Genomic DNA, 24,221 nt, shown 5'->3' with positions numbered 1-24,221 from the left:
GAAGATGGAACAAACTTGTGAACAGGGGTCTGTTGAGGGTTATTAGGCAGATAAACTCAAATGAGGCTCAAGAAATCTGGTCGGAGTCTGGGAGGGTGTCTGATGGAGGTGCACATACACTGCTACCTCTAAAGTCATCAGTTTCAAAGTATTTGCAGTGGAACAGGAAAAATAGGTGTTTGGGTTTTTTTTAGCTGGAACGCTAATTATTTTTTAAGGGAAGCTTTACCTACTAATTTCTGCTCACTTTCTCATTCCACGTCTTTGGTCCATAATTACTAGTGTTTGAACCATTGGGTGCCTTGCTTGAGAATTTGTCAGGTTTTGTGTTTTGTGTTGGAATTCAACTGAAGGGCCAGTTGGGTCTGTTACTTTTAACACTAAACAAAAATAGCAGTGACAAAAACTGTGTTTCTAAGTTTATTTTGGCAGCTAAACAGACCTGTGTGCAAGGGTTCTTTCCATACTGTAGTTAGATTTGTTAAAAATAAATAGTTAATGACTTTCTTCACTCTGAGGGTGGTGAGGCACTGGCACAGGTTGCCCAGAGGAGTTGTAACTGCCCCCTCCCTGGCAGTGCTCAAGGCCAGGCTGGATGGGCCTTTGAGCAACCTGGTCTAGTGCAAGGTGTCACTGCCCATGGCAGGGGGGCTGGAGCTAGGTGATCTTGAGCGTAGGTCCCTTCCAACCCACACCATTCTATGATTCTATGACTTCTAAAGGCCAGGCACCCTGTTTCAAGGAGCAGTTTCAGGGACCTTTGACAACAATCCCAAGGTGTTTGTAATACGTCCCTGAAAACAGATGAAGGGAGAAGAGAAAGTCTGAAGAGAGTTTATATTCTTTAAAGTCTCTGGTGAAGTCATTTTTAACACAGGAAAAAATTGCATTTTGTCTTAGGTTTCTTTAATCATAGTTTTTCCCCCATTTAATTTGTTTTTCTTTCCTCTGCCAGTTCTTGGGCAGAAGCAAATACAGGTGTGGTTTTAAAAATAATGCCAATTGCTTGTTTCCTCATGGCTGCATAAAATATGTGCATCACAATCGTCACAAAAGTAGTTTGGGACAAAAGGTTTCCATATTGAGAAAATTCATGTTGTCAGCCAGCTTGCTATACAGTCACGTGACTTGCTCATGTTAAGATTGTCATTCTGATTCCATGCTAATAGCCCCATGGTTATTAATATATGCTGTCTGGTTCTAACCTGCTTTGTTTAGAATGCATGTTGGTTTTTAATGTGTGTGACATTTAAGGGTATTGGATTAAAAAATTAATTTTTCCAAAATAAAACATATCTCATACATTTTCAATAGGGTTTACAAAAGCGCTACTCTACATTTTCCCTCTAGCAAGATGGTATGGTATTGCATTAAGTGTCAGTACTTCTGTGGCTATGTAAGATTTAATATTCTGGGCAAAGATACTAATTGTCTTTTGGAATGGATGGATGGATTTGCCTAAAACCTGCCTGTTAATTAGAGTTTTTTAAAAATGAGTAATTTTCAAATGAGATTTCAAACTTTTTATTCTTTGATAGAAACATTTTTATATTGTAGGCATGTCTTTCTTTGGTGGGGTGTTTTTTTTTTTAGAAGTTTATATAGAGGTCCACAAGAAAAAATTACTTTGTGTGATTTATACATTTTCTATTAGAGCATGAAAGTACAACCTAGGTAGTGTAGAAATTCAGATCATCTCTCATGCAAAACATGTCTAAGCTTGGATTCAAAATAATAAAAATATCTCAAGAGTCAAGCTGTTACTGCTCTTCACTGCAACATGAGGGAACTGAATTTACCACTTATTTAAACAAATCTGCACTTTACTCCTAATAAAAAAATATAAATTGCCACTACAAAATTATGTATGAGGCAAGTTACCACTCTTACAGTCTCCTAAGCTTTTTCAGAAGTGCCACTTTTAAAATAACAGCTTTCAGTGCTGAGGATCAAAAGGAAAATGAAGTCAGCAGAAGCATTTGCAAGCCATTTCATCTTTCAGTGAAAGGGAGAACTGAACATCTGAGCTTTGGCTAGGTAAATGTATCAAGAAAGCGTTAGACTGTACAGCTGATTTACTCTCATGCTGTGCTGTAGATGATGCACAAACCTGCAAACAAAAGTAGTGTGTATTTGGTAAATTCTCAGAGATGCTGGAAATCTTAAATATATATGTTTTTATAGATTTTTGTTTACCACTGTAGCTCTTTTAATCTACACTGATGGAGGATTAATGCAATGTGTACAGTAAAAGCTCCTACTTTTCCCCTGTTACATTCCTCCCTTTTGTCCACTGAAATGTATCTTTAACCATAATAAAATTATTTTGTGCTAAACATTTACGTAAGGTTTGTATGCCCGTGAGCACATTTCATTTTTGTTAAAAAGAAAAATCTCTAAAATCAGTTTACTTACTTCAAGTGCCTTTTTCTGCCCTGTTATTCAAAAGAGCTTGAATTGAAAAAAACTTATTAAAATGACAGAACACAAGATTTAAAATGATCGATACTGCTTATATGCACCTAATATTTACCCACAGGTTTTAGGACGAGTTTTTTCCTTTGATACTAGATTTTCTACATTATGGTAGTGTGGAAGGAACTAGTTCTGATTAGCATGAATAGACTCCCTGATAGGGGACCAAAAAAGAAAGAAATTAATAAGCCCAAATAATAATAGACTCACTGCAATTCACTGAAAAGCAGCTACAAAAAGCCCAAATAATAAAGCTGTCACTACAGTTCACTGAAAAGTGGTTATACTAGCAAAAATATTTGGCATACTTTGAGACTGTAACTTCAAATGAATGAGAGAGCTATAGTTTCGTAGTATGTGTTTACTTAGTTGAAGGCATTCAATAAATTTATTGCACTGATAGAGCAGAAAGTTTTTATCACTGCAAAACATAATGTCTGTATTCAACTTTGAAAATATAATTTTTTAAAAATTAAGACACTAGTAAGCTACTTTGGTGAAATCTTTATTCATTAGGTGAATGGTAAGTATATTTTTTTCAATGTTAGTCTGTTTTTTTATGTTAGCCTGTCACCATAGTCCATCAAAATTCCTTTTTAGCAGTAGAAAAGATCTGCTGGAGTTATCTGCCATTGTCAGTCCCTTGCAATAAGGAAAGCAGTAAGCTTTTCTGGGTATAAGAAATGTCTCTGCTCTGCCTTTCCTGTATTATACATTGTCATTTTGCAGTTCTGTTGTTCGTAATACACAACAAGACTACCCTTTTCTTCATGCCCTGCTCTTCAAACATGCATATGGAAGAAGAGTGTTTGTTTCCTGTACTAAGTCTCTGACTTGGCTAGCTCTTATAATGAATGAGTAGTTTATTTCTCACTGGTTAAGTGTGCAGACCGATAAAATGTGAACTTCAGTTGCTTTTTTGCTGGGCTGAGACCTCATACCTCGTTTCACACAGCTGCCAACATAACAGTTTGGAAATAGTTTGGAAATACAGGGAGAGACTCTTATGGAAGCCCAGGTATCACCTAATTGGGGATTACGGGGATGGTGAGCGAACTATCTTTTTCCTCCTGGGTCCTAGAGCAACAGAGTGGTGGCGGGGCTGGACAGCAGCTGCTGTTGCAGGCTCTTGATCCTGAGGCTGGTCTTTTCCAAGGTCTACATTGATTTCTGGATTGATCTGTGTGAACCACTTACTTCCTTTGTAATCCTCAGTCACAGTTGATCTCACACATTTTCTAGGCTATGAAACCATTACATATTTAAACCACTGTGATCAGGGTGGAAAACAGGATTTGTGACAAAACTATAGTTTGGTTTAAAATTCTTGCATTATTTTGTACTTTCAACGGTGGTCATTCACTAGGGAGAATTTAGGAGCTTTTTTCAGTCAGCAGCTAGAAGCAGTGGAATGCTGGAATTTTATGAATTAACCAAGGTTAATTGTCTTACAGTTTCATTAATTTGCATGGGTTTTGACTGTGGATTTCTGTCAGTGTTTAATGTGTCTTGGTTTCTGTAAACACAGTCTAAGCAAAATGCATTATACAGGAAAAGGGAACTACTTAAGGAGATGATGCCATGCTGCATTAAACAGAAGTGCAGAAAATGAAGCATTTTCTAGTAACCATTATTATTATCATCTGAATAATGCCCTATGAGATTCCTTGTGGTATGGCTTCACAGTAGTGAAATATTCTAGGGAGCTTTTGGGTAAAAGCTTTCAGCAAAGTAATTTACAGCCCCATTTTGATATTTATCTTCACCTCTTCAGTCTCTTGTTTGCTTGGAAATATTGCCACATACTGGTCTGTAAATAGTGTTTTCAGTTCAATTCACAGCCAGTCAGTACCTGGAGAAGAAATTAAGTCTAATGCCATGGTTTCACAATTAAGCTTACCCCATGTAGCCAAGGCATGATTTCATAATCATTAATACTGTATGTCTGCCCTACCGGATTACTCACAGAAGAATTGTAGTTTTAAGTACATGATTGCCATTCTGTCACATTATCTAGAATATATGCAACTGGTACAGTTTGTGCCAGCCTTGTGTTTATGTGCTGTCTTTATTCTGATAGAGTGGGCTATGCACGTTTTAACAGTTGAAGTTAATCGTAACACTTTGTATTATCTGATCATAGCATTCTGATTCTGTTCCAAGAGCCCTATGGCTAGGCGATGCTCTGAATGGTAGTGTCTAGGGGTGTAACTGATCAATAGCAGCAGTTTTTTATTCAGGAGCTCCCGGTTCTTTGGGTATTCAGTCCTGTCTTGCCCTGTATGGATGTTTTATACTATTTTTGAAGTTTCGGAGTTATTGGACATTGTGCTGGAATACTTTTGCATTGTTTAAAAATCAAAAATCAGACTCCAGTTGCCGCCCTTTTAAACTGCTCGCGATAGACAAGCAGGAGGTCAGCAACATCTTTGGATCCCAATGTTGACATTTAACAGCCTTGTTGCTTGTGAGTTTCACTGGCCTGCTACCAACTTATATAGATCATCTTTCTGGCTACTTTCACTGCTGATCAGGCAGTATCTATGGAAATTACTTGTGCATCCAGTTCCACATCTTCTAAGAGTGAAGAGCAGTGGCCATCTAAAAGGCGTGATTGCCAATTTACAAGAGTTTTCATTTGGGTTGACTCCCAGTGAAAAGTACTCAGAAAAATTGAATCCTCATGAATGAATTGAAATTCTATTCCTTATCAACACTTCAGCTAAGGGATGGTTATTATTTATTACCAAATATCATTCTTTTTTATGAGCTGAGCTCTCTAAACATATAAGATCTGTAATCTTTAACAACATAAAAGAAAATCACCTGCCACAAAAGTACAATTTAAATGCTGAAACTGTTACATATAGATCAGCAATTAGATTCCTTGTTCTTAACCCTGTTCCAAACTAAGCAAACCTAGTATGCCAAACCAATGTCACATGTGGTGCATCCACATGATAATCATCCAGATGATGCTAAACTCACCCCAGTTTCTTAACATGTGTCTTGTACTGCGGGTGTGCAGGGCTGGATGCAGTGTCTCGGGTGAAGCCTCATGAGTGCCTCCTCATGAGCAGAGGAGAATGACTTCACTCTGCCTGATGGCTGTGTTCCTGCTAACGAAGGTAAAGGCTCTCTCCTTTTCCTCATACAGTGGGATATGTTTTAAAACAGGAAGTTTCTTGTCTCACATGTAGAGCTATAGAAGGATGTATTTCAGAAGTTCAGAAGGAAAAGTTTTATTTCTCAAGATAAAAAGGTATGGAAAGTCTTTCTGGATCTTCAGCATTCTAAAGCTTTCATTCATTGCTGTACCAAGCATAGTTATTGTTGAATTGCTTGCAGCTTTTGGCCCTCCCATGTGTTTGCTTTCACATTTTAATGCTTTCAACACAGAAAACATGAAGAATTCCTGGAGAAACATTTAGTTCAAATGCAAAACCTCACTCTGTATTTACCAAAGTTCCTGCTGATGTGGAGGTGCAGTTTATTCAGTTGGTCCTTCCTCTTGCAATCTTGGGCTGTGTTCTAACATTTCAGATTTTAGTATCTCTGTAGGCTTCAGCTTTAGCAAAACCAATGCCACAAAAAACCAAGTACTGCATTTATCAGTTTGAGAGCTGGATTGCCAACTGTCAAATTAACCTTTGGATCTGCAGGTTCCTTAGACACCCTCTGATTCCATGCTGACTTCACCTGACTGTTGGAGTTTCGGCTAGTTTACAGTTGCAGACAAATTAATCTGTTTATCTCCAAGATAAACAAAATAATCCAAATAGAACTGATTATCCTACACAACAGTAGTGCTTTCATTCTTTTAAAATAATGGTCCCAAGCATACTGGACTATTTGTTCCCATTAAAGCAACTAGTTTGCAGGTTTGGTACTTCAGTTCTCTGCATAGGGCTGTGGAATTACTCTCTTTTCAGTAATCACAAAACTTTTCTCATGTCTGGAATCCAATGGCATCTCCCTTTAGTGTGTGTTCAACTGCTAATTCTGTCACTAGTAAGATAGCGCAGATACTTTTAATAAGCTTTTTCATATAACTGCTGTCACCCTGAGGCCTCAGGTGAATACCTGACCATGTTAATCAGGATATCTTTCTGGTTCATCAGTTCATCTGTCAACCATTTTTTTTCCCAGTTAATTTTTCTGCTGGTCAGTGGACAGTTTTACACATTGAGTACAACTACAGCACTGCCTTGGTAGGAAATAGGAGGAAGCAGTAAGTCTAAAGTCTCTGTTGCATGCTTAATTTGAACATGAGATAGTTCAGTCCCCCTTACTTCCTCATTTTTCTTTGGAAAAAAATGCAAAAACCACAGAAGCTTGCTTTAGATAGAAGAATATGTGAATCACAAAGATTAAAGACAAAGCGATTTACTGTACATGGATAGTCATACCCTACAGACGTAACAACCCAGAATATGGGAGAACGTGAGTTCAAGATGGGTAAGGTTGCCCTGAGATTGTGGGACAATATTTCCGTTGTATAAAGGAAAGTGAGACTTAACAGTCCCCATTTAGCAACTGGGGAAGCAGCTATTAACAGTTCCCTGGCAGTACCCTTCACCATCATATTCTTTCACTGTTCAAGCTAAACTCCCTAGTGTATATAAAAACTGCGTTTAAATGTGTAATGTTGTGTATGTCATTATGTCAGGCTAGAAATCAAACTTTTTAACCTACCATACCTGCATGCCATTCTTCTTTGTTGTTCCCTTTACCATCATTTCATTATTTATGTCTTAAGAAGACAAAATCTAGCTGTTTTGGATTTCAATACGTTGAAAGTCAGTATTAAACCCAAGCTATCTCATTATTAACTGACATCATTCTAATTTGTCTGAATATTGTAGTACAAGTATTAAAATGTACTTTTGTAAAATAATGTCCCATGTTAAGAAGACATGTATCTTTGAATCATGAAAAGATTTGGATGGGAAGGAACATTTGAATGTCAGGTAGTCCACCCTGCCCCTGCCCTGCAGGGACATCTGTCACTAGATTGCATTGCTCAGAGCCCCATCCAGCCTGGCCTTGAACACTTCCAATGACAGGGCATCCACAGCTTCGCTGGGCAACCTATTCCAGTGCCTCACCACCCTCATCACAAAAAAAAGTCTTCCTTATACCCCATCTAAATCTACCCTCTTTCAATTTAAAACCATTGTTCCTTGTCCTGCAACTACAGGCCCTGGCAAAGAGGCTCCAGCTTTCTTATGAACCTCCTGTAAGTGCTGACCAGCTGCAGTAACGTCTCCCTGGAGCCGCCTTTTCTCCGGGCTGAACTACCCCGACTCTCTCAGCCCTTCTTCATGGCAGAGGTATCCCAGCCCTGACATCACTTTCATGGCCCTCCTCTGGACTTGCTTGTCCAGGTCCATGTCTTTCTTGTACTGGGGGCCCCAGAGCTCGATGCCGTACCCCAGGTGGGGTCTCACCCACCTCAGGGCAGAGCAGAGGGGCAGAACCACCTCCCCCGACCTGCTGCTCACAGCCCAGGATGCGACTGGCTTTCCGGGCTGCAAGCGCACATTGCCGTCTCACATCCAATTTTCACCCACCAGTATCCCCAAGTCCTCCTTGGCTGGGCTGCTCTCACTCCATTCACACCCCCAGTCTGTATTGATACTGGGGACTGCCCCAACCCAGGAGCAGGACCCTGCACGTGGCCTTGTTGAACTTTGTAAGGTCTGTGTGGGCCCACTCCTCAAGCCTGTCAAGGTCCCTCTGGGTGGCATCCCTTCCCTCTAGCTTACCAGCTGCACCACTCAGCTTCGTGTCATCCACAAGCTTGCTGAGGGCGCACTCAATCCCACTATTTGTGTCATTTATAAAAGCAAAAATGAAGATGTTAAGTAGTACGGGTCCTAGTGCAGTCTGAGGGACACCACTCGTTACTGGTTTCCACTTGGACATTGAGTCATTGATCGTAATTCTGTGGATGCTGCCATCCAGCCAATTCCTTACCTGTCTAGCAGTCCATCCATCAAATCCATCTCTCTCCAGTTTCGATGTAAGAATGTTGTGGGGAACAGTATGCATGTTGAAAACCTTCTTATGATGAAGAGGAGAAAAATTACTTTCCGTAGTAGCGTATAAATACTATTTCGAGAGAAAATATTTTAAAACATTTCCTTTATTTATTTTTCTTTTAAATTAAAAGAAACTGCTTTGGTAGTCAGCAACTATATTCACAGCATTCTCTCCATATATGAGAGATGTAAGAAAAACCTGGAAACAGGTTATTTTCAGTTTCATAACTTCTTAGATGGCATAGCTAAATATCAATGGCTAACCCATATATTACACTTCTAACTTGTGTTACAGTCAATGTAAACGAGACATTAAACAAATCATAAGGTTTCAGTATTTTTTGTAAGAAATTACTTAGTATCTTAAACATAGGTTTAAACATTGGTTTGTAAAATCATTCATACAGACAAAATAGCATTTGAAACTGACCTGTAACACTTTATTTTTCTATTTTTCCCGTTGAAGAACACATATGTTAAAAAGGTAAACATCTGAAAGACATTAAGCATAACTTAAATATTAATTTCATGTCCTGTCTTTATGGGAAGCTTACACCATAGAGTATCACTTTTTGTTGCTTGCTTTACCACTTCAGATTTGCGTCAGGCAGTGCTGGCTTGAAAGAGGAAAAATGTAATTAATTTGGAGATAAACAGGTTCATTTTGACAGAAAAACGTAAAAAGTGTCTTGGTTTTGATACTCACTGAAACCATTGCAGCCAGCCTGTGTACTGCATTGTATTCCATCCATCTGCAGAATAATCCAGATCTGGTACCGTCTTCCTTCACATTGCTCACTCTCTTTTAAAACAAGCTGTATGAACTGTAATTCAGTAGCACATAGACTTGAAGAAAATAAAAAGGGATTTGATACCCTCTTTCAAGTTGCTTATGTTTGCCAAAATTTGTTTCTTTTCTTCCCTGAGAGGGTATTGCCTATACACTTATATTCATATTCTGACTTTGAAGGAAACTGTGGGTGAATGGTTTGAGGTCCACTGTATGGGAAAACACACAGCACTTGTAGTACTTCCTGTCCTTAGCACTCTGTCCAGTTTTCTTTGTAAGCAGTGAGAATTCACACCACACCACTGTATCAAACTTTAAATAATTTTTTAGCAAAAGTAACAAACAAAGCAAGGAGATCACTGAAATTACATTGTCTCGAATTCAAAATATCTGGGTTTTGCATCATTAGAACATGTGTAACCTTCAGTAACAAACAGAGAAAGAAAAGTTGCTGTTGTATTGCTTTATAATAAGTGTTTGTTTTCATATTCCTCTTAATTTTGAAGAGTCATAATCAAAAAAGACCACCCAGTTGTTTTTTTCCCCAATATTTGTAAAAAGGAAAAGCTTTTTTGTCTAATTTGAGAAACTGCTTTTAAAGACCTCTTCTAGTTTTGCACTGTGCCATGTTGCCTGAGAATTGTTAGTGTTTACTTGTGTCAGGGTGACAATGCCTTTTTCATCACACTGTGACATTGGTATGTCCTTGATCCAGATGGGTAGCCTGGGTTCAAGGCTTTGCTGGCATGCTTATGGCAAAGAGACACTGACTAGGAGTCTGGCATTTATTTGTAGATTGTGAATATTGTGGCAAAAGCTGTAGATCTGTTCGATTTCTTAGGGTACAGTAGAAATAGTAGGTGACTTCCTAATTTAAAACAACAACAACAAAGGAAATACACATTCCTTTACAAACAATCTTATTCTCTAAGAGCTCTGTCTTTGATCCTGCTGGGGACTGGACTGCTACTTAAGAGCCCTCACTCCCGCATGGCTTTCTAGTCTCTTTCAGCAGCTGAGACTTGTGTGCCAGCACCCAGTTGCTAGCTGCTGGAACGGCTTGCCCATTGCAGATCAGAGATATGCTGGCTGACAGCCACTAACACCATTTTAGCATGGAAAAACACCCAAACATTTTATCTTTGCTTGTCTGCCTAACAAAGTCAAAACTGGTGGTACTCTGACTGACCTATCCCAAACAAAAGAATTAATTTACAAATTGCCTAATCTTGACATTTTGTAAATATTTAAACAGATTTTTTTGAAAGGATATTTTCACGTCGGTTACATTGATTTCACGTGGATCTGAGCTTCTTTAAATCTTTCCTCTCACTGCTGGCATCTTTTATCCAGACTCTTTTCTTGCACCTCAGTAGAAACAATAGACTTTTTCAGGTTTTCTGGTGGTGAAGGAAGGCCATTCACGGTAAAATCATGCAGTGTTGCGGTATCGTATGGAAGCAGGTAGGCTCAGAAGCTAACCCTGCAAAAAGATGCCAGCTTTCTCCATTCATCTAAAGCCTTTTTAAAGTGTTACTCATCTGCATGACTACACTGTATAATATCCTGCGGGAGCAGTTGCTCTAGATATGGATGCAGATGACAATAACCCAAGTTTCTTCCCCTGGGCATGGTAGGTGTTGTCTGGCTTTTATTTGAGACCAAAGGGATGGTCCTGAGCAGTTTGAATCACAACTTGAGCTTTGTCTAAGTCCAGCTTTCTTCAGAGCCAACACTAAATGTGAGTCTGATTTGAACATAAAGGATTTGCAACTCCACGTTAATCATGTCAGCTACAGGCAAGCTGTGTGAGAAGCTCTCTGAAACACTCCGTGCATGTTGTTGAGTTGCTCTCCTTGCTCTAGGAGACTTTAACCATTGTATATCTACATACAAATCCATCGCAGTCTGCCTTCGATGCTGTAGAGCTAAGCTTCACTGTTTCAAGATACTTATGCAAGTTGCAATGCTTGTCATTTGAGTCCATAATCTGAAGTTTTCAGATGCCAGTGCTAGGCTAATGTTGCACTTAATATTCACACTGGGTTCTGTTAGCTTCCTAGAACTGGTTTATTTTCTGAGTATAATAATGCAAATATTTCATACCCATGCCTACATGACATCGTTTATAAAAAAATAATTTGTCTGTGATCAAATTCGGTGAACACGTGAGGTCAGGGACACTTGAAAGCATTTCTGGAGCCAGCATGCTTACTGCTGGGCTCTCTGTTTCTTCAGCAGCAGTTCTCTATGAGTACAAGCATAAGAAGAAAAATCAAATTTTTATCATTCAAGGTGAATGTAAGACTGTTGTATCCGTCCTCATGTGAGATATCTTTAGAATAGCAGTGTGAACTCACTGGTCTTCATGGTGTTTGAAGACTTACATGATAGTCCTGGTGGAAATAAATGAAGCACAGCGTTGTAACTTACTATTTTTCCTTGCAGTGTTCATGACTTAATTTTTCTTTAGATCGTAATTTCTGTGCCAAATAAGCTGTACCAAAATATGAAAGATCAAAGAATTTAATTTCTTCTCAGGAATAAAATTATTTAGCTGTCAAAGTAGAGTTCTGACTAAAGAAGAAAGTTGCATTCTGATCGTTACAGACTGTACACTGTATAAGCAATAAGCAACAACTAGGGTGTATGTGTTCCCAGAGATTCTTTTTTCCACACTAGATACAATGAAATGTAATAGCAACAAAGGGTATATTTGTTTTAAACTTCTAGTGAGGTTACTTCTTCAGAGAGCTTTCTACATATTAGGAGTACAGCATAATTTGCAAGATTAGGTGAGATTAAATAGGAAATTTGTCATTATTAGGACCTGTGTCCCTTAGATTAATCAGTGCTATTCTTAGTAATTATATCCAGCCTATTAGTGAATGAAACAAACAGTTTTCAAACACATCTTTTCCTGGATACTATATTTGGGAATTATACCTACATATTTTCCTGCTGAATCCTGAAATTACAATGACACATTTGTGTGGATGGATGCTTTATGCTGCCAGTGACTGATCCCATGTGGAGACTAGTGAGGAATCAATAATGAAGTTGTACTATGTATAGCTGTCTACAAAGGAGGGAAGGGCATGTGAAGGTGTATACAAAATACAGAACAGGCATGGAAGAAAGTTCAATAGATCTTCTGTGAGCTATTTTCTGTACATAGAACACGCAGGGAGGCATCAGTACAAAAGACCTGCTTTTAAGTATTTCTTGTGATAGGCACACACTGATACACATTTACCACCTTACTACCACATTTCTACAAAAAACATGTTTGTTCACTGTGACAGTTCTGTAAAAGTGTATTTAACATAATCTTTGTATAGGAAGTAACAACCCTACAACTCCAGGTTTCTGTTATTGAGAGGTTTTCCATGCAAAAGTATCATTAAAATTCCAACCAACCTATAGGAATTTAAATTCCTAATACATTCAAGGCAAAATAATCCTCTGCCTGGATGCAGCTGTTGGAAAAAAAATGTTTTCCTCTCTCCCCTTTCTTTAGCAATATAGTATGTCTTACTAGGTATATTGAGGTGAAACTGTAGTTCTTTATTTCCAGATAATTGTCTTAGTTTTAAAAGCATTTTTCTCCCCTACTGTGAAGAAAGGAGCTTGCCTGCCTCTAATGCTCTGTGATCTTCCTACCCTATGTGGTCTTTTTAGTAGCTGTGTCCCATTTCTTGTCTGTAGTTTTGCACCAGTTCATCCAGCCAGTAATGGATATTTCCATGAGGGTGGAAGGGAGCAGGAGGTGTGAAAATTGAAATGACTGACAGTTCTTGTTGCTGTTTGGAAGTATACCACATTCTCTGCAGGTCTCCACATGCCTGCAGAGTCTGTTGGGTCACTGCTGGACTGGGCAATGGATTTATTCTAGGCACTTAACCATGAAAACATGCTAAGATGATCCTGTATCTGCTGGAGTAAGATTATCTATATGTGTTCCAAACCATCAAATTCCAGTAACACGTTGATTAGATCTCAGGAATCAACATAGAGCTTTGGGTAGGGAGCTTATGAATATATTGTAAAGGGAGGGAAGGACGTCCTTAGTATGTGGCTGATGCTGATCTCCCTAAATAATCCAGGGAATTTGAAATTTTTAAGCTTACATGAAAAAGAAATGCAAATTTGAAGGGTGGAAGGCAGTATATGTACAAGCAAATGGTTAACATAGCGATTAGGAAGAGAGGGGGTTAATATGAAAGAAGTTCAGTTTTATAACAGTTGCACACTGAGACCTGAAAAGGCATGTAATTCAGTCATAAGGCATGATTGTGGTTTTTTTCCTCTACAAAAGTAATTATTTGGTATTGCAAATGGAAATAAGCTTGGAAGAAGAATGAAGTTCGAAGGTCATATTTTCTGATGATGTGAAAGAAGTGTAATTAGGACTGTATGTTGGTATTTAACTCCCTGTGTTCTGGTGAATCCCTGCGTTGAATTATATCCACCTACTGCTGCAGGAATGCAAAGAAGTCTTAATTGCTGTCTCATATGTGCAGAGACTTAAGGAACAGGTGTGCTTTTAAGTGATGCTGGTCTGTTTTAACGCATCTCCTTTTCTTACTGTGCTACAATTAATCTTTCTGACCAAACAACTTAAACCTCCTGATAGGTTCTGTGAGATACAGCTATGACCTTCTTCCTATCTATAAGTGCCTAAACAAATGCATAGTTCTCCACAGTCCAACAAAATTGAAAGGAAGTCTGAACTGATGTAGCACAGAAACTGATAGGCCCAGAGGGAAATTTTAAGAATCAACTGGGGTCTGATTAGCCATGCATCTCAATTTGGCCATAAACTGATTACTTTAATTATCCATATCCTTCCATCATATCTGAGATTTTAAGGATATCTAATCAGAATAAATTGGAGAATGGAAAGCAAATGTGAAAATATTCTTCTCTTAAACCTAATTGAGTTGTGGCTCAAGATAGTATTAAAGGATATATTAGAATATGGAGATGGGGATATGTGTTGCTTCAGCTAGTTACTATTAACAACCTTCACTGAATATACCGTAATTTTTTACATGTGCTCAGTCAGAGAACGTTATCATTATCAGTAGACATTTAGATACACAAACCAGCCTGTCCCTTCATCTGTTTGCTTCAGAATACTTGGCATTTATTTTGCAATGTTGTAAAAGTAGTTACAGCTTTGCAGTTGAGAACTGTTAGAGCAGTATCAATTTTTCATGTTCAAGTTAGCTTTAAAACCAGAAGTTTTGCCTTTTATTTATAACTCCTAGTGCCTTGCTCTATGCTTATGCATGGGGTGGGGGAGTTAAATATATGAAATACAGCTAGGCAATACTCTTTCGTTAGTAATAAAGCTTTTTGCAGTAGTACATTAAAATAGAAGTATCTAAAGCACTGGATTAAAAACAAAAATAAAATGAAAACCAAATCCTCTGATTATAACCAGGAATTTGCCTCTGCTTTCTGAGGTATTTTAAGGAGATATTTTTTGCATAGTTTCCACAGAAACACGTTGCAGAAAGAAGGTCTTAATGTTTAAAATAAATTGTTAGCTGAGGCAATGGAGACTCTTTTATGTCCTGCGTAGCTGAATCTTCATCAAGTTATGCTGGTGATCATGTTGGGTTAAACACTTGCCTAATTGTTTGCTGGTGGTTGTAAGCTAAGTGTATATTACATGATTGTGGCTATTTTGTAGAATTAGCCATAAATTCAGAATGGCTGTTTTGGATGGGATAGCATGTTAGTGTTGACTGAGTTTAAAAGTGTTAGTGATGACTTCATTTTCCTTTCCCTTCCAAAGGACATTTGTTTTTGGAAAGCTGTTTTAGAGACTGGTGAAGATGTTGCGCTTCTGAAATTGATAGACAATAAATGAGAAGATAGGTAAGGGGAGAAGACAACCCTAATCAGTTAAACTTATGCGAATTTCACAGTTCTCAGGAGGGTGTAAATGGTAAATTGATGTAAACCTGGGGTGAGAGAAGAGGTAGAATGAAATCAGATTCCATCTAGGTCTGTAAATGCAAAATGACACTAAAATTTGATTTTAACACTTAAAAATACATTTAGTAGTGATATGTGGTCAAATATGTTAAACCATGTATTTCAGAGAACTTACTACCATATTCCTTGCAATGGATTCAGAGAGATGTAAAGATTTGTCTTCAGTGACACCTGCAAGTCACATGGACTTTTCCAGTAGTAAATACAATGCTTTGTCATGTTTAACAGCAGATCAGCACATTGACCTTAACAGCAACTTCATTTAGCTGAAGATGCTGCAGATCACCTCTTCAAGCTATGCTCAATGAGCATTTATCACTCCAGTGTTGTCCCTGCCACTCTTCACAGGTATTGAATCAGACAAAAAGCCTGTCTCCATGTTTTCAAAGCTGCCCAAAGAGTGACTGGTATTTTAGAGGTTTCTTTGCCTTCCTAAGAATGCCATCTTCAGCTATGTTTCTGTGATGCTATGAAGTCACCTTAAAGCTAAAACTCTTAAAAGGAGGAGCTAGGACTTTTATTGCCACAGTGACAAATTTGCGATATAATTAGAAAAAGTATTAAGAGTGACTGAGTGTTGGCAATAGGAATAAATTCAGTTTAGTTTTCTGGTTACTCTGTTTAGTTTTCTTTTACCTGAAGATGGTAACAACAAAGAGAAAATGAGGTGCCAGAAGTGAGGGAAAGAATAGAGTGAAGGTGAGAATGGAAGGAAATTTATCAGAAGAGAGGAAGAGAGAATGATACACTTGATTGAAGGAAGAAAGATGATAGACATCTAGCAAATTACTGTTTGCTTATTTATGTTCAGGGAAACTCATACTTGGTCAGAGATAACATCTGAAAACTTGTATGTGCAGATAAAAGAAGGCATTTTAGCTGCACTTTTCATAAATAGGCTGAGACTGCACACAGTGACATTTAATTAAGTCAGTAAGTTGAAAGTGATTTTTTTATCCCACATTTTAGTTATGGTTAAAAAATTATCGCAGTTTATAACTTTGTACCGTTATCTGAGCAAAACTCCATGAAGTAGATTAGGAATTTGCCTACACTGGGGGCCTTAGCAATATTTTATCTATACTGTCATTTTGAAGTACTATTTTACTGAGTAATTAAAGAACTGGATGGTAACCTAGTCCTGTGACATTGCTTAATTACAGTTGTTTGTGTTCACACCGAAGAAAGCAAGTAAGTGAGTAAGGAATATCTTGGTTAAAAATGGGAGACCATGAGCCTGCTCAGATGTAGCTTTTTCTTGTAGGGACCTATTTATGATATGATGGTTTTGGGGTCTATATAAGAACTCCTGATCACATAGTGATGATCGTTTGGCACCTTCCTCAAGGGACTCACCCTAGTGAGAAATTTAATATTGTGTAAATAACATTCTTAACTGGTGCCACACTTCTGCTCCTTTTTTTGTGACTCTGCTCTCTGCTGAAGTGATGTAGTAGACATACCAGGTTTTATACACAGAAAGAATTCTGTTTTAGCAATGGAATAACTGCAGATAAAGTACATATTTAATAAAAGATTTTTATCTCTTTTCTCCCACTGACACTTCTACCCTCACTCCCAGATCAGAGATGTAGCCTGGCATGGCATGCTTTCTTTTAGATTTCCACAGGCATTTAGCTGCCATGTGCAACATAAATTTTGTCTTAGTTATCAGACTGTGATTATGAAATAATAATGTGGAGACATCTCAGCCTGTTCATAAAGCACAGTGACCTTTTTTTTTGGTATAAAAAGGACCTGAATTAAAAGGACCACACTTTTTTTCATTTGCGCACCCTACCTTACAACTGACAGTAATTAATGGAGTCAGAGGAAAATATGAAAGACAAGCTTTTCAGTGTCTTCTTTTTTGTATGTGTGAGAAACTGATTTTCCTTGCTGATCTGAAGTAGTACCAGAAGATGCCCATCTTGAGTGAGACTTGGAGCTTGGAGAAATGAGATCTGGTGGTTGGAGGTGTCACACACACTCTGCCCCTCTCCAGAGGCATTGAAAAACTGTCGTACCAAAATCCAGCAGACTCTTCGGCCAGTAACCGTGCAAGAGATGACCCTGACTATTCATTGTGACTGATAAACTTTAAGGTATATGATCTCTTGCTTTTGTTCTGAACCTTGCCTTTTCAGTTTCGCTTCCTTCCATTCAAACACCAAAATCCTTGTGGAACAGTGAATGCCAAACAAACAGCCAGACTGAAAGAGTAGATCCATTTGCTATTAGTGTATCTTTCTTCTTGCCTCTACCCCCTTTATTTTCTGAAGAAACGACTTGTTTGCTTTCTCTTTGTTTCTTAGCTGTTAGAAAGCCTTTAAAAATGCTTTTACTTCCCTGTCAGAGCATTATGCTCTTTGGAGGGAGGATCAGCTGGAGTCATGGCAAAGAGAACTGCTGTCCTGGTAGTTTTATTTTGTATTCACTGTATGATTCCCAGAATTGCATTGTTCCTTCCCAGAGGGGGAAGATTGGTCTCTCATGCAAATCACTGGTCCTTTTCTAGGCTTTTGTAGCCTTCCTGAAATTGTTGGAAAGGATCCTTCTTTCTACAGAGTGGGGAGGAGAAATTGCACCAGACAGGCTGGCCCCGGTCATTTTATCCCTTTCCTGTGTCTTACAGCTTCTTTTGAGGAGCAGGCACCAGGCAGTACCTATCCTGAGTTCCCAGGGCTTCTGCTGCTCTTGTGCATTTGGTGCGCCAAATTCAGCAGCATTATTTGACTTAAATCGAGACTTGCATTGGTATGAGAATACACATAATCTGGCCCGCAGCCTTGTGTGAATGCAGAAGTACCCTTGCTCGTTTAAGCTGAGTTGATAAATAAGCATTTTTCTACTGACTAAGTGGTACATGAAGTTGGTACCAGTTAAACAAAATTAGCATGTGTGCATTATTTCAGCTGATAATATTTTGTGAGTAGAGGTGTCCACAGATTTTACTTTGCATAGGGCCTTGTTACTTTTCATGGAAATGCAGCTGTTGTCCTCAGGAATTACTTCAAGCCTTGGAAAGTCTAGCAATAATACAGAGAATGTGCAGTAATAATTAGTAACTTATTTTTAAAAAATGACAAAGCGAAGTAGAAGGAACAAGGCTGGAAACAGTCTGGATAGATCTGCACTGTAATTGAAAGTAGCAGGCATTAAACTACCTGTTTCTTGCAAGTGAGTTAAGCAGGACAGAAATTTTAATTTAACCCCCATCTCTACAGACATCAGCACATGCATGCAGAAGATTATTACCACCATCTGTTTTATCCGCAGTAGTTTCCATCAGTTGTGTTATTTTGCTTTTTTAGTGTTTAAGCAATGCTTTGAAGCTGTTGTGTTAATTGTTAACTTAGGCTGAATCTGTGGATAGATGCCTATAGCAGTGTCAGCATGCTAAAATCATAACTGTTAGATTAATGAATGGAAGTATTAGCTCTGTGCTGCTATAGTACATTAATAGCTGTGCAAGTTCAATCAAATACGCAACCGATTTTGTCATTGTGTAATGGTATTTATCAGATCTTAGATGGACTGCTGAGAAAGATGAATGTAATCTCTCATTTTTATCTGACTTAAAAATAAGGTAACAAAATAATTTTCATAGAATTTTTTATTATTCTTCTTCACAGCAGGAGAATGCATGTAGCTTTAGGCGTGAATTTTTCACTCAAATGGAATATGTATATGTGAGGGACATTGTGGAAGGTGTCCCTGCCCATGGCAGGGCATGTGGAACTAGATGATCTTTAAGAACCCTTCCAAACCCAAACCATTCTATGATTGTAGTGAATGGGAGGACAACCAACTGTTGCAACTATTGTATTTCCTGTAGCTTAGTCTGATACTTTGAATTACTGGTATTAATACCAAAAAGAGAATTAAAAATATGCTTATTCCTTCCTTTTTTTTTCTTTTTTCTTCACAGAACCTGAAGAAAGTATTTGTAGAATTTAATCATCAGGAGCTGTTTGAGTTCTATAACAAGGTCTGTAGATTTTACAATACTATAGTTTCTTTGTAAACACCTTGTGCTGCTCAGCAGGAAGTGCTGCCTATATGAATTAAATCTAATGACACTGGAATGAAAATGGATCCAACTTTAATTAAGGCTGTTAGGTTTGTTTGATCTCATAAAGAATTTTCAAGAAGAGTCTGCATTCAGATTTGGAATAGGCAGGGCTTGGGTCATTGTAAGCATACCTGGCGCTTAGATTGAGAGGAGTAGCTGATGATTAACAATGATGAGCTCTCTGAAATCAGCATCTTTGTGTTATGTCTTCAGTCGAAATGCCAGGCTCATAATCCAGTCAAAGTGAACTCTATTATTTTTTTCCCTTGTTATTATGCATTGGAAATGCGCAGCAAAACATCTGTGCATGTAAAAAAGGCAGTATTTAGGCAACTGTTTCTTTAAAATTTGAATATATAAACTGCAGCAATGAATTCTAATAGCTTCATGTAAAAACAAATATTCATGAGTACAGGATTTTTTTATTGCTATACGAATAGATTTAGTATGCGTAGTTGAAGATACTGGAATGTAGGTTTTCTTCTGTTTGCATGTTTCTATACAACATTTTATATGAGTGGTATTTTTTCTCTCTTTTTTGTTCCTTTAAATAGCTGGAAACTATACAAGCACAGCTGGATTCCCTTACATGATATTTTTGAAGACTTACTTCTCCATCACACTCCTGCCACCTTGTTATTTTGAATTAAAGATAGATTGCCAAGCTGTGTTTGCTGAAGGATTCAGTGGGTTGCTTCCTGTAAAATTATATGTCTTATCTCCTTTTTAGACCAGTAACATTAGCCAAGAGTCATTGTTAAGAATCTGAAGATTCTAATGGACTTTCACTTGTTTTCTGAGCAATTGTGAAGAGTGGGTTTGCTTACAGGAAAAAAAAATAAAAATAAATGCTACACAGCTTTACAATGTTTTATTTTTATTTTAGCCTGTTATGTGTTATACTTAATTCTGGTAGAAATTTACATACTAGTGAGGGACCGGGAATAAAATCTATTTTTTCGACATAAAAGTACTAGGTAAATATACAGCTAAAAAAATCTCTATCCTTTTGAATTTTTAGTCACATGATTGATAATGCTTATTGCAAAATTGTTGAAGTAAATTCAGAATTTAAAAGCACATAGGTTTAGTTTGGGCTAGTTTAACTTCATTTCATTATCTTTGTTCTTTTTTAGTTAGGTCGTTTATTTCCTTCTAAATAATCAGCAGTGTCACTGATCTCAATGTTTACTTTTGACACTGAGAATAAACACGGCTTCGTAGCGCAGTGTGCATACCAATGAATTTAAGTATAACTGGGGGGGGGGGGGAGAAATCTCAGCATGTGTAACAAAGAACACTGAAACAGTCTGACAGTCAGATTTCTGAAGGCTATTTGTTGATCTTTCCTAATGTTGTCCACCACTGTTTTTACATCAAACAGGCAGAAATAAAGTACAGTGACTTAAAGGCCAGAGTAGTCATATTTTCACACATTAGTTCCAGATGAATGGAGGTTCATGAACAGTACGAGAAGGTAAAAGTCATCTTAGTTCTTGTTTGTTGCCATTCATTGACAGGCAACTTCCTTGCTGTGCTTTGATAATGGGCACAATATACAACTCTCTACTCTAGGCTAACAGAAGGTGAGAGGAAATAAAAATCTTTGGCATTAACTTGTCTTTCTTATTCCTTAAGGGATTCCCTGAACAGGGCTTTTTTTCTTCTAGATGCCCAAACCAGGGATGGTTAATAGCCAACCATCCAAGGTTTTTTTGAGGTTTGCTTGCTTGTGACAGCAGATATAAATATAGCCAAAAGGTATGTCTTAAATAGCTGGTGTTTAGGTCCTCTTGTGCCAGATTGCTCTGCTGTTTTTGGAGGATTGTTTTTGTTGTTTTAATAGGGGTTGTGCTGTCACCTCTAGAATACTGAAGGGGTTTGTACCAGTTGTCTTGAGCCATGAGATAATAGTTTTGCAAGATAAAGTCATTAACAGGCTACGTGTGAAAAAAGTGCACTGAAGAGAAAAAACACATGTATCATACATAGTTCTTAACTGAAATGCCAGACGATACTGTACCACTCTGGTAAGGTAACAACCCTGTTGGAAAGAAGAAATGAGTCATCGTTGCACAGCATGATCTTACCTTCTACACCTTGTGAGGCTGGCTGCCAAAATCAAGTCTTGCCTCAAGCCACTGGCAAACATGCCGTATCTTCTGGAGGTATAACAGTCCCACCCACAGACATCACGTCCTCAGTCTGGCTATTCAGCAGCAGCTTGCCAGCTTGCTCATCTCAGGCTGCATAGGTTGACGTGTGTCTGCAGGTGAGCACATCCCCACCGTTCCTTCAGCCTGCCAGCATTCGCAGTGATCTGTAGTTAGCTCAGCTGGGAAAATCCCCTTCTTCTTGACCCTTATGTCCTGGATTCTCTACTGGTCCTGCAGGACAGTATGTTGTGTGCTAGGACGCTGCTTTTGAGCATTTCTTCTGAGTTTCCAGAGCTTAAGATTAGGAAATTGTGTCTGAAGCGAGGTGAATATCTGAGTGTGAGAGAGGGGTTAAGTTATCTTTGTGAATATGGGCAGTGATTGATGAATCATGGAGGAGGGGATGAAAGCAGGACCAGTTTGGAGTGCGAGAAACATTGGACAAATTAGCAGGCACATCTGAAAAAAAAAAAAAAAAAGAAGTCAAAGACAAGTAGGAAGAAACTGGTTATAGGAAAAAGGAAGGAGAGGGTTGAGTAATGAATATTCCCAAGGTGGGAATTTGGGTGTTGGAAAACTATAAGGAAGAGAGGAGGAACACTGGAAAAGATGGCAAAAGTATACAAAGAAAATATTAGGCAAAGAGGGAATAAAATCTTATGTAGTAGGGGAATGGGAAGAAAATTGGGGAAACAAAGTAGACCAGAGTCAACTGTGAAAACTGTGGCCAGTTGTGTAACTAACTGTATGTAGTATTTTGAACTAAAGTGTCTGAAGTGTCAGCCTTTGTGCAGATTTGGCCAAAATCAAAGAAAAGTATGGGGATAACAAAAAAACCCCACCAAACCCCAGCATTTTAAATCTAGCTTTAATAGGAAATATTTTACAAGTGGTGAAATAATGTTAAAAGGAAAAACACGAAAAACAAAGCCTAGGATTGCAAGTATGGTGTAAAACTTATTTAGTGTTTATCCTTGTTTGCAGATTGATGAAGAGCAGTGGTTGCCTTTTGTTTTTACTAAATGTACCAAATGTCTTATTTTCAGAAGCCATAATAAAAGGCATAGTATACCTCATAGTAAGAAGTACAGATCTTTTTTCAAGGAGCACTCAGAAATAAGTAATTTAGAAAGACTTTAGAAAGACCTTGTATGTAATGAGAAGCTTTGGGGTTGTACATTATTAGGTAGCTATGGCATAACCAGTACCATCTTAGAGAAGAGCGTTGTCACTTATTTAAGTGCCTCTGAATAAGAGAGAAAATTGACTGAAAGAGCAGAACTGTTTAGGGGTATTTTGTTAGGTCCTGCAGAAAAGAAGGCTTTTATTCTGGTTGCTGCTGTCTGTGCCTGAGTGGACCTGGAGAGGGGAAGATTAGCCTTCCCCCGAGAGCAGCTGTCCCTGCTTAGCTTGGATAAAGTCCTGATGTGCCAACAGTGTCAGGGAACGAGAGAAAAACAAGCACCAGCACAGACCGGGGGATGACTGGGAAGGATGGCAGATCTGCCTGTAGCAGGGACTAGAGCCAACGCCATACCTCAGAGGCAGTGGAAAGAAAAACAATTTGAGGAAGAAGGCCTGTAGCCTATGCAGAACTGAATAGGCCAGGTCAGTGTGGGAGCACAGGCAGGGGTGTGCATGCTGAAGGTCATCAAACCTTAGTTTTGTATTCTGGTAAAACACAGTTTTGAAGAGTGAGTCTTGTGCGTGTTTTGGATTATTTTAGTGCAGGAAGGGAAAGGGTTACATCCCAAGCTCTCTTCAGTTCAGAGTCCTAGCAAAGCATTGGTCTGTAATGTCTCTTGGGCATGATCCAGAACTGAAATTACAAAGGTTTCTGATTCTGTTGAAGGAAGATATTTGCAGAGATTTATTGAGCTCTAAAACTGGAAATTTGAATGAGTAAGAATTATTAAATTTACTTTCAGATCTTTCGGTGCATTTTAAAAACATTTGATTCATCTTTGCTGTGAGAACTACCTCGAAAATACCAACTTATTGCTGAAGAGAAACCATTTGTACATCACTTAGCAAAGCCGACACCAACAGTGCATTAATGCTTGTTGAGTACAAATGAGTTAGATTATCTTTGCCCAGTTCAGCCTTAGTCATATAGTTCTTGTTTCTCAGAAAAATATGGAACGTCTGTAAGTTTCTGCACTCAGTTTTTGTTGAAATAAAATGTGTAGGTGGATAGACAAATATAACTTTACTATTTCAGATTTTGACTAATTGCTAAACCTGCTTTGGCTTGGCTCTTCAGAGGAGGCTTTCAAATTCCCCTGTAAATTCCTGGGTTTATTGACACATCCATTTTGAGTTATGACTTGTAGGTTCATTTCCTGCAGTCTATTTTTAAAGACTCCAAAGTCTTGTTCTTTCAAAGCATAAAGAATTTACTGAAATGCTGAGTCTTACGTTGGTCAAAGGAAGGAAAGTGTTTATTGTATAAAATGGTGTAAGTTTCCCTTCACACTTGTTCCACTTCATATATTCTGATTTCAAATAGCATCAAAAACATTTCATTTTTTGGCCACATTGGCACATAATATCTTCAAAGCTTATGAATTCACTCACATTACAGTAAAGAAATGACAGAGCTTAATAATGTCTATTGCCCAGTGAGTAAGTATCACATCATTTTGTGACCCTTGTATAGCTTGACTAATGAA

General features: G+C 38.2%; 1 protein-coding gene across 3 annotated transcripts in view; it reads left to right on the top strand.

Annotated features, from left to right (window-relative positions):
• The window catches only part of COMMD10 (COMM domain containing 10), a 118,917-nt gene extending 98,666 nt beyond the window's left edge, over positions 1-20,251 (top strand). For all 3 annotated transcript variants that reach the window (XR_008730322.1, XM_055699515.1, XM_055699514.1), the window contains 2 exons: positions 19,250-19,309; positions 19,948-20,251. Coding sequence is in view for 2 of the 3 variants with exons in the window: in XM_055699515.1 (XP_055555490.1) it covers positions 19,250-19,309; positions 19,948-19,986 (99 nt within the window). In the remaining variant the exon portion in view is untranslated. The remainder of the gene's footprint in view (positions 1-19,249; positions 19,310-19,947) is intronic.
• Positions 20,252-24,221: the final 3,970 nt, after the last annotated feature.

Source organism: Falco cherrug, chromosome Z, assembly GCF_023634085.1.
Source record: "Falco cherrug isolate bFalChe1 chromosome Z, bFalChe1.pri, whole genome shotgun sequence".
Classification (NCBI taxonomy): Eukaryota; Metazoa; Chordata; class Aves; order Falconiformes; family Falconidae; genus Falco; species Falco cherrug.
This window is presented reverse-complemented; position numbering and strand designations above follow the sequence as displayed.